This window comes from Montipora capricornis, chromosome 13, assembly GCF_036669925.1.
Source record: "Montipora capricornis isolate CH-2021 chromosome 13, ASM3666992v2, whole genome shotgun sequence".
Taxonomy (NCBI): Eukaryota; Metazoa; Cnidaria; class Anthozoa; order Scleractinia; family Acroporidae; genus Montipora; species Montipora capricornis.
In genome coordinates, this window is record NC_090895.1 from 40582101 (window position 1) to 40596144 (window position 14044).

The window sequence follows — 14044 nt, forward strand, 5'->3', positions numbered from 1 at the left end:
TGAATTATGCAATAATTGATGAATCTAGAAAAACTTGCAACACTAAAACTTGAAACTAGAAATTTCGGTAAAAATTCGCCATTATCGTCAAGTCCAAGTGTCTGTATTCATATTTGCAGGTAAAGTTAGCCATTCATCGTGCAAGAAATTTGACAGTTATTGTAACATTAAAATTAAAATTAAAATTTGAAAGATTAAGTTAAACTAAATTGTATTGTTCATCTTTGTTTTTAGCATCCCTCCAATGGAATCCCCTGATGTTGCTTGGAGTAGACAGGTAATTTACTTTGTGATTCTTTTGTGTCAATGAGCAAGGAAATTTAACACTTAATTACCAGTGAGATCTATTTTGCAATTTAGTGGGTTGAGCTGCTAGTTTTCATCATGGCCAAGTATTCTGCTGCCATTGGCGTGCAGTTGAAACATCAGAATGTGCCATTGTCAATATACCGGGGTAGTGAAGTAAACAAAAAATACTAGATTACTAACAATATTAAATCGGCGTTTCTAAAACGAGGGTAAGGGTAAGACCAAGGGTCACAGTAAGGGTAAGGATACGAATAGAGAGACTATCCTAAAAATGCATAATAGCTAACCTTAAACTTTTGTTTAGGCCTAATTAGGCCTAAGGTTAGCTTTTATGCATGTTTAGGATACTTTCTGTATTCCCATTGTGATCCTTACTGTGACCTTTGGTCTTACCCTTACCCTCGTTTTAGCAATGCCAATATTAAATTCCTTGAATTGCAACAAGAACCTTTTTTTTACAAGTTCTTTGTAAAACTTGATGACTAGGAAGAAGAACTACGAGCCAGGAAGAGAGAAGCACTTATGCAACAAAGTAGAAGAGAGGCTCAACTCTCGCGCCTCAAATTTGAGGAACAGCGACTAAAGGTAGCCGTAGATTTTCTTGTCTACTCATTGTAATCTGTTGGGTTCTTTTTGACCCAAGGTTTTTTCTCCTTTTGTACATGTAGCATTCTGCCAGCCTTTCCAGGGATAAAGCTTCTAAAAAGGTATAATTCTGGTCTCTTTATATTCTTGGCTTCTGTGTCTGGATGTAAGTGGGTAAAATTTAGCCTGGCACAATATTCATCATTGTTTGCATCTTTAAACTTTTGTTGACCAATATTATTACTTTTAATGGTTGAGGTCACACTTAACAGTTTACTAAGGTAAAAACCCTTAACTATGGTATAAAAAAGGTAAGCAAAGTTTACTATGGTAAAACGCATAAGCTGACTTTTACATTTCCCAGACGTTTCCTTGTCACAAGAGTGCTACTCAAATGTCGAGTTGATGACAGACAGGAATTTTTCGAGTTCCGTCGCGTGAGTCTTAACACAACAACTTAATATATTTCGTGACTGCGCCATGGATCGTGAACGTGTTGTAGCTTCGATTGTGGCTCTATTGTTTCTTATCGTTGCAATCCGTAAAGCTCAGAGATTTAGATTTCTGGCTCTTTACCTTGTTTTTGAAAGGAGGCAATTTGATCTCACCAATGCTCTTCTCACGACCAGAATTAAGAGATTACAAAAGCGAAGAAGAAGGAGAGGAGCTTTAGCAAGACGGAGGAGAGTGGTGGGGGTATATCCGAGACCACAAGGATGGTTTGAAGAAATGTATGAAAATCCCGTCATGTTTTCGTTATTCATTAAAAGATTGTGAGGGAAGGAGATAGAAAGCGCATGTATATAGAGGGCACACGCAAATTCAGCAAAGTCACGAAATGCTTCTCAAAATCATGACAAGATGTCACGTAAATAAACAAAGTTTAGATAAACGCTAGATAAACCATGCTTTTTCAAATGGTTTTACTATAGTAAACTTTGCTTTCATCCGACCGCCGTTGCTAACGCAACAGACTAGAATTGCGTTTACCATGGTAAAGTGAGAAAAGCCGGTCACATTGAAAAACCCATTTACCATGGTAAACTTTCGTTTACTATGGTAAAAAAAGCTCAAGTGTGACCTCAACCAATGTTTAGCATGCTATGGTATACTTTGAAGTACTTTGAGCCATTGAACATAGTGTTGCCAATGAACAATGGGCAACCAATAACCCTCATGAATCCGTCAAAAAATGCCAATAAATTAAGATTTTACACAAGAGCAACTTTCGTGGACACAATGTGTAAATCAAGGGAAAAATTACCATAGGGTGATCAATGTGCAACCAAAGACTAAATGGTGAATACAAGTAGTTGCTGGGAGGACACAGGCGTAATCTCACCTGATCAGATACGTTTTGTATATTTTTGATGAAAGAGTGGAAGTTGTGGAATAGTTCTTGCAACTCTGTTATTGTAAGGGTGACAGATGATAATGACCTTCAAGTACACAGCCAGCCATGTATCCCCCCAAAAATCTGGTTCAATGTTTTTCCTACGAATAACCACTTATTAACCATGCAAGAGTGATTTTTCACGGGTTAATCTCATACTTAGTCCTTTCCACATCAGTACAGCACTGCCAAGGTGTGGGGTAGGGAGGTTTTCCCAAATGCTTGAGGTTTAAAAAGTTGTTAATTTTGTGGCTTCATACTTGATTAAAGGGGAAGTGAATGCTTTTCTATTGATTGTTGAAACCACACAAGTCTGGTGAACTTATCTGGACACCATCAAAAAATTATTAATTTTTCACTTGATTACAATTTGGTAAGGTTTTGTCGGCATTCTCAAGGATAAACCGCCAAACAAAGGTCAACGAATACAGAGAAGTTCCAGTTACCCTCAATGTTGCTTCTTAATTTTGCATAATTAGTTATTTGTCCATGAACATTATAGCAGAATAAAGCTCTAGCACTTAACCAATTGGCATGCTGGTTATGTCAGGAACAATCGCAACCCTGATACAATATCCAATGATACCTCAAATGTAGAAATCAAATGAATGTTGACAAGCAGTTTTTTGTTTAGTTTAGACAGTATAAGCATCTTTACTTTGCAGCGATTTGGTGGTACTGGAGGTGCAGCCGTTAATGACAGTCATGAACCATCTCAGCCAAGTGCGCCAGCGCAAGACAAAAAAGAGTGGGAGGTCTGTACAAAGTCCTAACTCAAAGACTAAACCAAAACAAAGTAAAGACGTTGGCTTTCAATATAATAAATTATTTATGATCTCTAGACCTCAATAATATAAGTACTTTTGGTTCTTACTGTTGTCAGTTATATCCACGGTAAGAATTGGTGGACACTTTAAGGGACATTGTCATAGCATTTCTAATCATTTGCATTATTTAAACACCTTGGTCACATTCAAATCCATTTTACGTCATTTTCTTACACCATCTTGAGTGAATTGAGAAAAAAAGGATCAGCCAAGATAATTTTTGTTGACTTTATGCAAGTTACAACTCTAAAGTGCTTGCCCTATGTTAGAGCCAAAACGTGTTGAAGTAAGATTGTCTGGGTGATAGTGGCCCTGGGAAGGACTGTTGTTAGGGACATACATCTTATTCCAAAATGGCTGCCATTCTATTATTCTTTTGTTTGATTGCAAATTGGCCCTTTTGAATTTTTCGTTTGAAAGCAAGGCCAAAAGGGCCAATTTGCAAGGAATCAAAAGAACACTGAAATGGCGGCCATTTTGGAATGAGGTGTATGGACCAACATTTTGACTAACTCAGCGGAAGTCATCTTGAGAGTTGCAGCCTTACAATGTCTGCATTGTGCACTGACCTACAACAACTTTATGACAGTTACTAAAGTGAAAGACAAAGACGAATCCAACAACAGACAAAGCATTGCAGTTTACAAGATCTCATGCTGTGACTGCCAGACCACCTACATTGGTGAGGTGCTGGCTAGGAATTTGAAAACACAGCTGACTGAACACAGCGGGTGACTAAAAACTGAATGCTCACAATGTTGTCTTTTGCTTTTCCACGTGCAGGAATTGGTGTTTGCAAATATTCACGTTAGAAAACCAACAACACAAATTCGTTCATGTAAGTATTTAAAAGAAGTTTCTCCTTTGAAATAATAATAATAATAATAATAATAATAATAATTTGTTTAGAAATCTTTTTTCTTGAAATTGCCATCTTGTCTTTTGTGGTAACAGTTTGAACATTTCCAAAAATCTATCTAAGTAATTTAACAGTTATAAGCTTCAGCTCACACCATTAGCCTTCATCTCAGTAGCATGTGGACAATTTTCACACCTTGCAGTCTTGTGCTTTTGGAACTTATAACTAGTAACAAGAAGTTGTCTCACACTTTCACTGTAATCAGGGCTCACATTTTGAGCCAAAAACTTTAAATACTAGAACAGAGAGGACAAAAAATTAATATTTCAAATCCCTGCACTGATGACTCTATGCCATTTTTCTGTTCTTAGTGCCAGCATCATTTAAGGAATCGTCAAATCCAAACTTCACAATTAAACGAATGTATGACAGTGCAAGGGAGGAATTTGAGCAGCTTGAAAGACTCAGAGAGGTGTGTGGCATATATTAGTTCAATGTGTGTGATGAAACTTCATCAGGGTTGGGGACACTGAAAAGGAATCAAATCAAAGTAACTCGTATGAAATCATAGGTTGGTTTTTGAGGAAAGGGGAAAACAGGATTACCTGGAAAAAAAACCTTTTGGAGCAGAATCAACAAACCTGGGCCACATTGGTGAGAGCTACTGTGCCATCCCCTGCTCCATCTTTATTGATGAATAAAATCGTCTGGCATTAGACAGAATGAAACCTATGAGACCATGTTAAAAACAGAGGATTTAGTGTTGAAAAATATTTCACAAGTGAGTGCAGCGGAGTGAAATATTTTGCAACATGAGAAGAGAAATTTCGTATCTCCAAGCGGCCATGTAATATTCTATTTATTATATAAACATTTTGTAGTAAAAACTAGCGGGATAAGAAAACGACGTTACACGACGGCACTTAAATCAATGCATGGACGAACATAGACACACCTCTTCTTCTATTGGCAAGCATTTCCGTGACAAACACTCTTCGACACCGAAAGAACTCACTACGGATTTTAGCATCCTCAAAAGATGCAACAGCAGGTTTGACTGCCTCATCTATACTGTATGAGATGTTCTTCATTAACGAACTGAGACCAATGTTCAATGTACAATGTGACCCAATTCATGGGAAAGTTTTTAAGTAGTTTTCTTTTTATCTTATTCTTGTATGTTCTTATTGTTTTTAATACCCTGCTTTTTAACATTTTCATGCTTTTTACATTTGTCACTTCTTTGTTCTACTATATAATTAGTACTTATGTAAATTTTTTATCTTCACTTTGCTTGATAATGACCGTTGAACGGTCGAAACGTTGCTTTCTTATCCTGATAGTTTTTACTACAAAATATTATATAAACACCAATGAAATACAACATTGTTTCATTGAAAGGCGCAATTTTCATAAGTAACCATAGCAACAGTGAAAATAACATGTTATCTTCAGGTGTGAAGATATCATGTTTTCGCACGAAAGCTCGCTTGGTATTTCGTTGGTGATTATATGATAAGATAAATTTATTCTGTTGCTTGCAAATGGAGGTAACATTTTTGTTTTGTTGTTGTCTGTTACAGGGTATAGAGAGTCGTCTGAAGGTGACATTGCCAGATGATTTACCAGCATCGCTTTCTGATGGTGTTGTGCTGTGTCACCTCATTAATCACATTAGAAAAGGATTGATTCCCAGTATTCATATCCCGTCGGCGGGAGTGGTAAGCATGTGATGGTCCAAACAATTGCATGAGCTGATGAGCTAATTGATAGGAGCATTGTGTTCTTGTGATGCACCTTGCAATTCCTCTGCAAGGTGTTGAGCTCCTGGCATTGATTTTGTGACCAAGGGATTGTTGAAATCTTTGCATATTGCATACGGTTTGACTTAGGTGGACATGTAGCTTTGATATCCTTCTTTGTTGCAACTGACCTAAATGTTATGAAGGGTGAGCAAAATCAAATTAATAATAATATTGTTGTCATTAATATGTCAACTTGTTTGCTGTTTGCAGCCCAAGTTAACCATGCCAAAGTGCCAGAAAAATGTGGATTATTTTCTTGATGCTTGTAAAAAACTTGGTGTTGACAGGGTAAGTATTGAGTTTGAACTACATTGTATTTTCTGGTGGTTTATATTGATTTTTTCCCCTATCTTTGAAACCACATACATCTCTTAAATAATAAGTACAAGGATTATTTCAATCTTTTGCCTTTGTAGAATTACCGGTTGGCAATTAAAAGGGGTGTTTTTGTTGTTGTTATTGTTGTTGTTAGTCAATCAACTCTGTAAAGAATGTGATTTATAAATAAACCGATTTAGACATATTTACTATCAAGGCAATTGCCACAACTGTATCACACACCCTGGTCTGGTCATCCAGGACAAGGAGATTTCACCATTGGGCAAGCCACTATCTCTGACTCAGTTAATTAAAGAACTCCAAGAGACACAAAGTACAGATTATTAATTTTTTCTGTTTTTTGTTTTTTCTTGAAACATTATTATAATAATGATTGATAAACCCAGGCAATTCAGGAGGGACCCCTCAGGCAAGTGGTCCATCAAACAGTTTGCTTGCCCAATGGACAAGTTGAGATATTTCCTTAGCCTGCTCAATAAAAGTGTTCTAGTTTAATTAAGGGGAACATAAAGGGAAGGTACAGAAAACCGGAGGTAATAATAATGGCAATCTGGTCTGTTCCAAATTTTGGTTCGTATAATTGGAAAAGAGTTCTTATGGCAATTTAGTTGAGAATAGTTAACAAAGAAGGTACCAGTGGAAGAGGAATGAGTGTTGTGCTGATGGATTTCTTGAGTAGAAGTAAGCAGATGGGATATGTTAGATAGCACTGCCAATACACTTGTAGTGCCATCTAACATACTAACATGGTAGACATATCTTCTCAAACAGTGCATGCTGGAAGAATAAATGGTGCGTGACATTGCCTGAGTAAACATAAGCTGATCGTCGTTGGGATGGGGGTATCCCTGTGTAGATTGGAATGGTAGTAATGCTGTGTGATGTTGTGTACTGTTTCAGTCATACTGATAATTATATTTTTCAGGATAAACTGTGTACTCCATCTGACATTCTTGAAGAGAAAAGTCCTTTGCGAGTTTGTCAGACAGTAGAATCTTTGCTGGAACATGCTGATGGCGGACTATAGCAGTGCTGTTTACTTAGGAAAATAGTGTACAATAAAATTTGTAGGAAGTTCAAGTTAATGTTGTCTATAGCAAAGCAAACGAAAACTCTGTTTGCAGCTCTTACAAGGTTCCATTTTTTGTTCAGATTCATATCATATCAGGAAAGAGATCATTTAAGAAGAGGAATGAGTCAGACATCAAATTAAAAATAAAGTCAGTAATCAGAGGAGCATCCAGAAATATTTAATGCTACCTTAAAATAAACTACCGGTAATAGTACTGCTAAATGTAGGACTATTAAAATGGTAATTTTTTGTATTATTTGTTTCAACACAAGCTCACAGTACACAGCTGAAATTCGATAATTAGTAATTATTGTCAAAAGCTTTGTGTTGTCGTTTCCTTAATTCCCATACTGAGCGTAAATTTCCCCGTGATAATCTAGTTGTTCTCAAATTTTGTTGAGTTACAAAATGTTTCCAGGCCCTTTCAGGTGTTGGCTTTTCAGTGCAATTAAACCAGAGAATTTTGAATATGAGGAATGCCACCTCCTTTACTCTCTGTTATTTTTCAATGATTCAAAGTAAGCATCATCCCGTAAACTCCTTGGTCTCTAAAAGCATTGGACAGGAAAGTTGTAGTGCTACAATTTTTTGAGCAAAGACTGTCCGTTACCTGATGTTGCAATGACTTGTGACCTAAAATGAAGCCATGTAAAAATTAATGTTTAGACTGTGATCATGCATTTCTACAGTCCTTAGACCTAACAAGTGTGTGTAAGGGCTTCTACAAACATTAATTAGGGCTAAGGGTGGGAGTGCTTTCTTCTTGAGTTTTTGTTTCCCTCTCAAGTTGTGGGTGCTTTGTTTTAAACCTTGAATGCTTAGTTTGTCAGTATTTGTTTTTGTAAGCTGTTTTTTAAACAGAACCAATGGAACCTTAGCCATTCTTAGGTCCTTTAGTGTAAACAATCGAAGCAGTACATCTATCCTTGTGAGCATTCCTGTTGAGAGGGTGCTACAAGCTTGCAATAGCTGTTACGAAGAAAAATAAAGTTAGCTAGAGGCATCTTTTATAACTGGTCTATGCCTCTTTTCTTTCAGCAGACTGTTTATATTACATGGCATAATCTCAGATCCTGTGGAATTTTTTTAATATGGTATTCACCAATAAAACTGTTAGTGCATGTTTAGAGCAGACAGGTTGTTGTGGCATGTCTCAAGATGCACGTCACATTTATACAGTGTTATGTGCTTGAAGTGCAGTGGAAGTGATGTATTTGTAAGCACTCAAGGAAAGTCCTATCTGCTTGGTCTGAGCAAAAATAAAGAAAGAGAACAGTTACCCTGTTGACAAGCCAAATATTATATTTTTTTATCAAAGCATCCTAAAGAAAGACTCGTGATTGTGAAAAAAAGCCATCTACATGGTTTTTAGGATATTAATTTGGAATTACTTACTAGATGGAATGTATGTTTGGCTCAAAATACAGCAAAATTGTTCAGTTGGTTTTTTAAAAGAAAATTAAAAAGTGTTTTCTGTGCATTTTACATCTGGAAAAATGCTTAGTGGCAGATCACGTAGTGAATTTTCTACCTGGCTGGAGGGTCAGAGTTTTAAAGTTTGGAACACCCTGAGTTTGTGATTACAGTGTACATTTTGAAGGGTTTCAGCCCAGACTAATGGGAAAAGTATTGCGAAGCTTGTTTGTCTTCTGCAATCCAACTTCTTCACCCAAACCAGACTCAAATTAAAGGAGATCTGAATAAGATTTTTGTGGCCAAGCAAGCTGAAATTGAGTCATCGTTAAATCTCATACAGATTTATATGTGATGTGACTTAAAGGGGGTTGTGATATAGTTCAAGAAATCAATATTGGTGGTCTCCATCTAGAAAACAGAGTGGACATTGCAAACATTAGATTAGGGCATCTACTGGACAACTTCAGGGTCAATGTTGTTTTAAGCACAATATTTCAATTCCATGGCAGAATTGATGTGTATTGTAATGGAGTTGGGCATTCCATCACAATTCCTGAAAACTAAAGATTCAAGCAAATAAGTTCTATTGTAATAATAATAAATTATTGTTTCTAGCTTTGAAAGTAAACTTATGGTAATAGGTATTATAAGTTTTCTTATTAAGATTTAACAACGGTGTGTGAACCAAAATGGATGGCACTATTGGGATTTCGGCTTTCACTTCGTGTAGAAGACACATGACGTAAAACAACAGAACAATACCTAATCAGAATTCTAAATCCCTAAAGACCATTAACGCTTTTGTTACGTCATGAGCGTGTTCTACACGAAGTAAAAGCCGATTTCTCAGCCCTTTCCAGTCAGTTTATTTCGATAGGATAGTCAGAGGGGAAGCCATTTTCTTTCCTCTGTAATCATACATTGCAGAACAATATTTTTAAACATTTATATAGCCTTTTTCTACCATCGAGAAGGAAATCCTTACCGAAGGTAGTAATGTACTGAAAAGTAACTGAAAAGAAATTGACAACATTAATTTGAATAATATTCTTGTACACAAATTAGCAAATTAACAATTTGAGTTTAATCTTTTTTGCATGATTTTTTTTGCAAACTGAAAATAATGCACAAGGGGTAAAGTCTGCTTTACTGAAACTTATGTTTGTTTCCAACGTGGCCATCTTGTAAGTATCATCTACGTCAGTGGTTTTAACCCATTGACTCCGGGTGGGGGGGATCATCTGGCGTTAGACAGAGTAAAATACTAAATACAGCCTGTTCAGACCGGGTTGGGAGTCAACGGGTTAAGGAAACCATGTAATAATATTCAGGTTTTCCTAGATAAAAGTGATTCAAGGTATTTAAGATTATAAGATTGTAGCTGTGTAAGTGGGGCATAAAATCACCCTTTTTTTTCTTTTATATCATACTGTAATGCTGTGCTAAGTGGTTAAATGCTCTTGTTGTATGTGCCAGTACAATTCAACCATAAAAAATAAAAACTGTTAAACCTTTCAGCTTTGCTTTTGTTGGGGTCAAAATTTTTGAGGCATGCAATATTTGTCCCTTAAACTATAACAGGAAACACTTCAGTGGCACATTGCCATAATATTACTTTCAAAACCTTGTAGAGAACTCCTCGAGAATTTTGCCAAATTGGTTAATGTGCTAGATACAAAAAGATCTGAGATAAAAGTCCATGGCAACATTTTTAAGTTAAATTCTTGGCCGCTTGCAAAATTTAGACCATTTTTGACCAAATTTTTTCCAATTTGGGCCATTTTGGCTAAAATGGCCAATAATAATTGGCCATTTTTGTTTAGCAGTGGCTAAATTTTGACATGGCACGTTAATAAAATGCTCCCTGGTAGCCCCTCATATTGGGATACCCATGAAGTGAGGTGATTTCCTTTTCAAAACAAGTGATCCACAAACTTTTTATCCAAAAAGCCCATGATCTTCTCATATTATGTAGCTGTATCGGTAGTCTACAAGTGAGCAATTTCAAGGGAGGGGAGAGAGAGCTTGCTATCTTTGTTACTGACATCCTTTTTTGGTTCCCTTACATTTTAATCACACAATGGACACATGTCAATGAGAAATCCTATTTATTCACATCACAAGATTCTTATTACTGAGCTGGCTCTTGCCCTTCGCTGCCTTTTGTAGCACGGGTGTAAATTAATTGGGCATGGTGTTTTGAAACCTCTTTGATTAAACCCTTTGCCAGAAGTTCCCGCAGTCCACGACGAGCGAGTGAACCTCGGATCTTCAGTCTTTCAGAGACAACAGAGGGTGTGATGAGTCGGTAGCTGGGAACCTCCTTGTAGAGCTTGTCATAAGTGCCTTTGTCAAAAAGAACCAAATTGTTCAGCTTATCTCTGACTTTCCCTTTGACCACTTCTGTTGATTTCAAAGCAAGAATGGCTTTTAGTTGTGCTGGCAAAGGTCCAAACTTTGTTCTTAGTCTTCCATTTCTCTCATTTTGGTGGGGTGGAAAGTCACGATCTTCAACAAGCCAATGTCAAAAATACCATACTTTGTCCTCTTTTTTTTCTCCCTCCAAAATTTTGCCTCAGCATTTTTTCCAATTTTACCAAGAAAAATAAAAACAATGCTTATACAAAATTTTGGAGGTACAAGCAGAGTATTGTGGTATTTTTGATGTTGGAACCATGCATGCACAAGATTTTACTTTCAATAATTTAAGGAGTCCCATTAACTCCTAGAGAACCCTCCTCCCCTCCCCCCCCCCCCTCCCCACTGATGAGTAAAATTGTCTGGCATTAGACATTGTCTACTCTGTCTCACTATCAGAAGGAAAGTGTTAAAGGGGTTTTTGAGTGGACCTACATGCTGTTAATCTTCTCCATTTTTATCTTAGGGTGAGTTCAATTGACCGTATTCCGGAATAGGAATACGTGGAATAGAAGAGAAAAGTCCTTCGTTTTTACGGAGATTCACATCAATTATAGTTGAGCACCTGCTAACATGCTATTTTAAACACATCTTTATTGTCCTTGTTGCTTCAAAATGCTAGAGATACCGTTTTAAATCATCACTCCAAGTATTCTGATTCCGGAATAGGGTCAATCGAACACACCCTTAGTGTTGTCATGTACTTATTAAAATTGTAAGAATTTGATACTTCCTTTAACCCATTGACCCCTGGGAGTGAGACGTAACAGATTTTACTGTGTCTAACACCAGACAATTTTACTCATCAACTAGGACACCTGAGGAGTAGTAAATGAGTTGAGAGGAAGTACAGGTGTAGCTTGGTGTTTTCCATGTGATTCCAAACCCAATTCTTCTGAGGCAGAAAACATACTGTACCTGCAATTAATAACCGGTAAGGCGAGGTCACGGGTTCAAACCCTGTTGAAGTCCTGAACTTTTCAGGCTTTTCTACGCAATTGCAAAAATTGCGCTCATAACTGCGAGGATCATAGCTTCACTTGATTTCATATCCGCAGTTCATATATGATCCATTTCATTTATCATTTAATCATTAATTAATAATTAGGTTACTTGCACTTGGTCACGAGAACATAAACTAAAGAAATTCTTGGCACTAATTGACAGTAACAGATAATAGATGGGCATTATTAGCCCTGGTATGTTTATGTTGTTATTAGAAGAGTGCATCTCTTGGGCTCTGGTAAATCCAATATTTGCAGAACCGTTTTGGATGCAACAACAGCTTCTGCAATAATGTGCCCTAGAAACACCACCACTCAGTGACCTTTGAATTGGTATTTGGTCGAAGTAAAGGCTAGAGTAGAGTATAACCTACTCCTTTGGTCTATTGATTGTTTATTTCAAACAAGATCAAAAACAGTAGAGGACCTTCTTCTTAGCTTTTCCACCAGAACTAGATGGCTTGTCCTTGGGTTTGGAAGTCTGCTTTGTATCCTTCTTGGGAGGCTGGTCAAAAAAATCAAAAGGGTTTCAAAACCAACTGAAACAATCATAACACATGTAAAGACAAAGTGAACAAAACAACTTGATACTTTGCATAGAGGTAAAGGGGACCAACAGCCAATTCAAGCAACCCCTGCAATGAAGCTTACGAGTAAAGGTGACACGGCACTTAAAGAATCAAGTAGAGATACACATAGCTAACAGTCATACAAACAGAAATGCTGTGGATGGGCGTGCAGGTCAGGCTCTCTCCAACAAAGAGAGAAAGAGAGAGTGCGCGCTTGCCTGGAACAACAAAGGGCGATCAATTTCCTACTGAATAGAAGCAGATAACCGGTCGTGCTAACATTGTAAATTGTATGTCTTGTTCTTTCTTTCATTCATTCATTGTATGTCTTGTTCTTTGATTCATTCCCGCAACATAAAAACTTCACTTGATAGGACTTTCTCTTCATTACCAAACACAAACTGTTACTTTTGACTTCAAAGTCAGTGCTAGGCACTCTTTTAACATTTTTACTTCCATTTAACTACAGTTTTTAACGAGATAGTGCAATAAAAATTGCACTCCTTTACTGATGAGGCCTAAGCGCTTGTTTCAGTGATTAGGACTAAGCAAATCTTTTAAGATTTTAGCTTTCAATTTACGGTTCGGTTAACTACACTTTTTGCCAAGACCGTGTGAAGAACATAGCAATCGTTTACTGATTAAGCCTCAGCACTCATTTCAGTGATTAGGCCTAAGGGGTGGTAATGACCTCTGTGTAGCCGCGTAGCCACTTCTTTCCTTACTAACACATTCTAGGGGGAGGGGTGGTAATAGCCACTGCATAGCCATCACTTTTCAAGATCCAGCAGGTCATTGGTTCACACTAATGTAGCACAGGCATGAGCAGAGACAACATGTGCAGACTCATTGCTACTTATTGTGGTCTTTTATCCCGACCAAAAAAACTAATGATCCATGAGTTCACACATGTTACTTTTGCGCACGCTTGCACTGTGAGTGTAAAATCGGCCCATAAGCACATAAAGTTGTCTAAACAATCATGGCTCATCTCTGACTCTTTCAGAAAATCAGAAAACGTCAGCTTTGGCCATTCCAAAAGGTTTAAATTTTAACTTGTTCCTGTCCCATCACTTCTCCAATGCCCTGTTAAATCACCTTGTGAATTTAACAACATAATTCCACAAGTAAATTTCCTGTGTTTATCAGAACACCGAAAAACCTAGTCAAGGTTTTCAAGTCTGAAACTCGACGTCTAGCCCAAAAAGAGATACAGGAAATAAGCCAGCGTGTTCTTCGACTCACAACAATAAGCGAAAAATATTTTTTAGGTGTTCCAATGCCTAAAAAATGGCTAAGATGATAGAATTGGACAGACAACGTCACCTACCATGTTCTCTACTCAAAGCAAACTTGAAAGAGAATGAGACTTACACATGTGATACAAATAATGACTGGAGGGGGATCAATGTATTGTTTAACATTGCAATAGGACAACCCCCATAAAA

General features: G+C 37.2%; 1 protein-coding gene and 1 long non-coding RNA gene across 3 annotated transcripts in view; one reads left to right on the forward strand and one right to left on the reverse strand.

The window, feature by feature from the left end:
- The window catches only part of LOC138030978 (leucine-rich repeat and calponin homology domain-containing protein 1-like), a 31015-nt gene extending 20893 nt beyond the window's left edge, over window positions 1–10122 (forward strand). The window contains exons 12-20 of the mRNA XM_068878839.1: window positions 235–277; window positions 796–894; window positions 978–1016; window positions 2953–3042; window positions 3898–3952; window positions 4345–4445; window positions 5557–5694; window positions 5989–6066; window positions 7043–10122. Of these exons, the coding sequence (XP_068734940.1) occupies window positions 235–277; window positions 796–894; window positions 978–1016; window positions 2953–3042; window positions 3898–3952; window positions 4345–4445; window positions 5557–5694; window positions 5989–6066; window positions 7043–7144 (745 nt within the window). The 3' untranslated portion in view covers window positions 7145–10122. The remainder of the gene's footprint in view (window positions 1–234; window positions 278–795; window positions 895–977; window positions 1017–2952; window positions 3043–3897; window positions 3953–4344; window positions 4446–5556; window positions 5695–5988; window positions 6067–7042) is intronic.
- Window positions 10123–10950: 828 nt separating this feature from the next.
- Window positions 10951–13975, reverse strand: LOC138030979 (uncharacterized). 2 transcript variants are annotated; one of them, XR_011128091.1, is made up of 3 exons: window positions 13927–13975; window positions 12455–12532; window positions 10951–11008 (listed from the first exon to the last, which is right to left on the reverse strand). It is a non-coding gene; the product is annotated as an uncharacterized lncRNA (long non-coding RNA). The 2 variants fall into 2 exon arrangements; XR_011128092.1 differs by lacking the exon at window positions 13927–13975 and adding an exon at window positions 13695–13719.
- Between the last annotated feature and the right edge of the window lie 69 nt (window positions 13976–14044).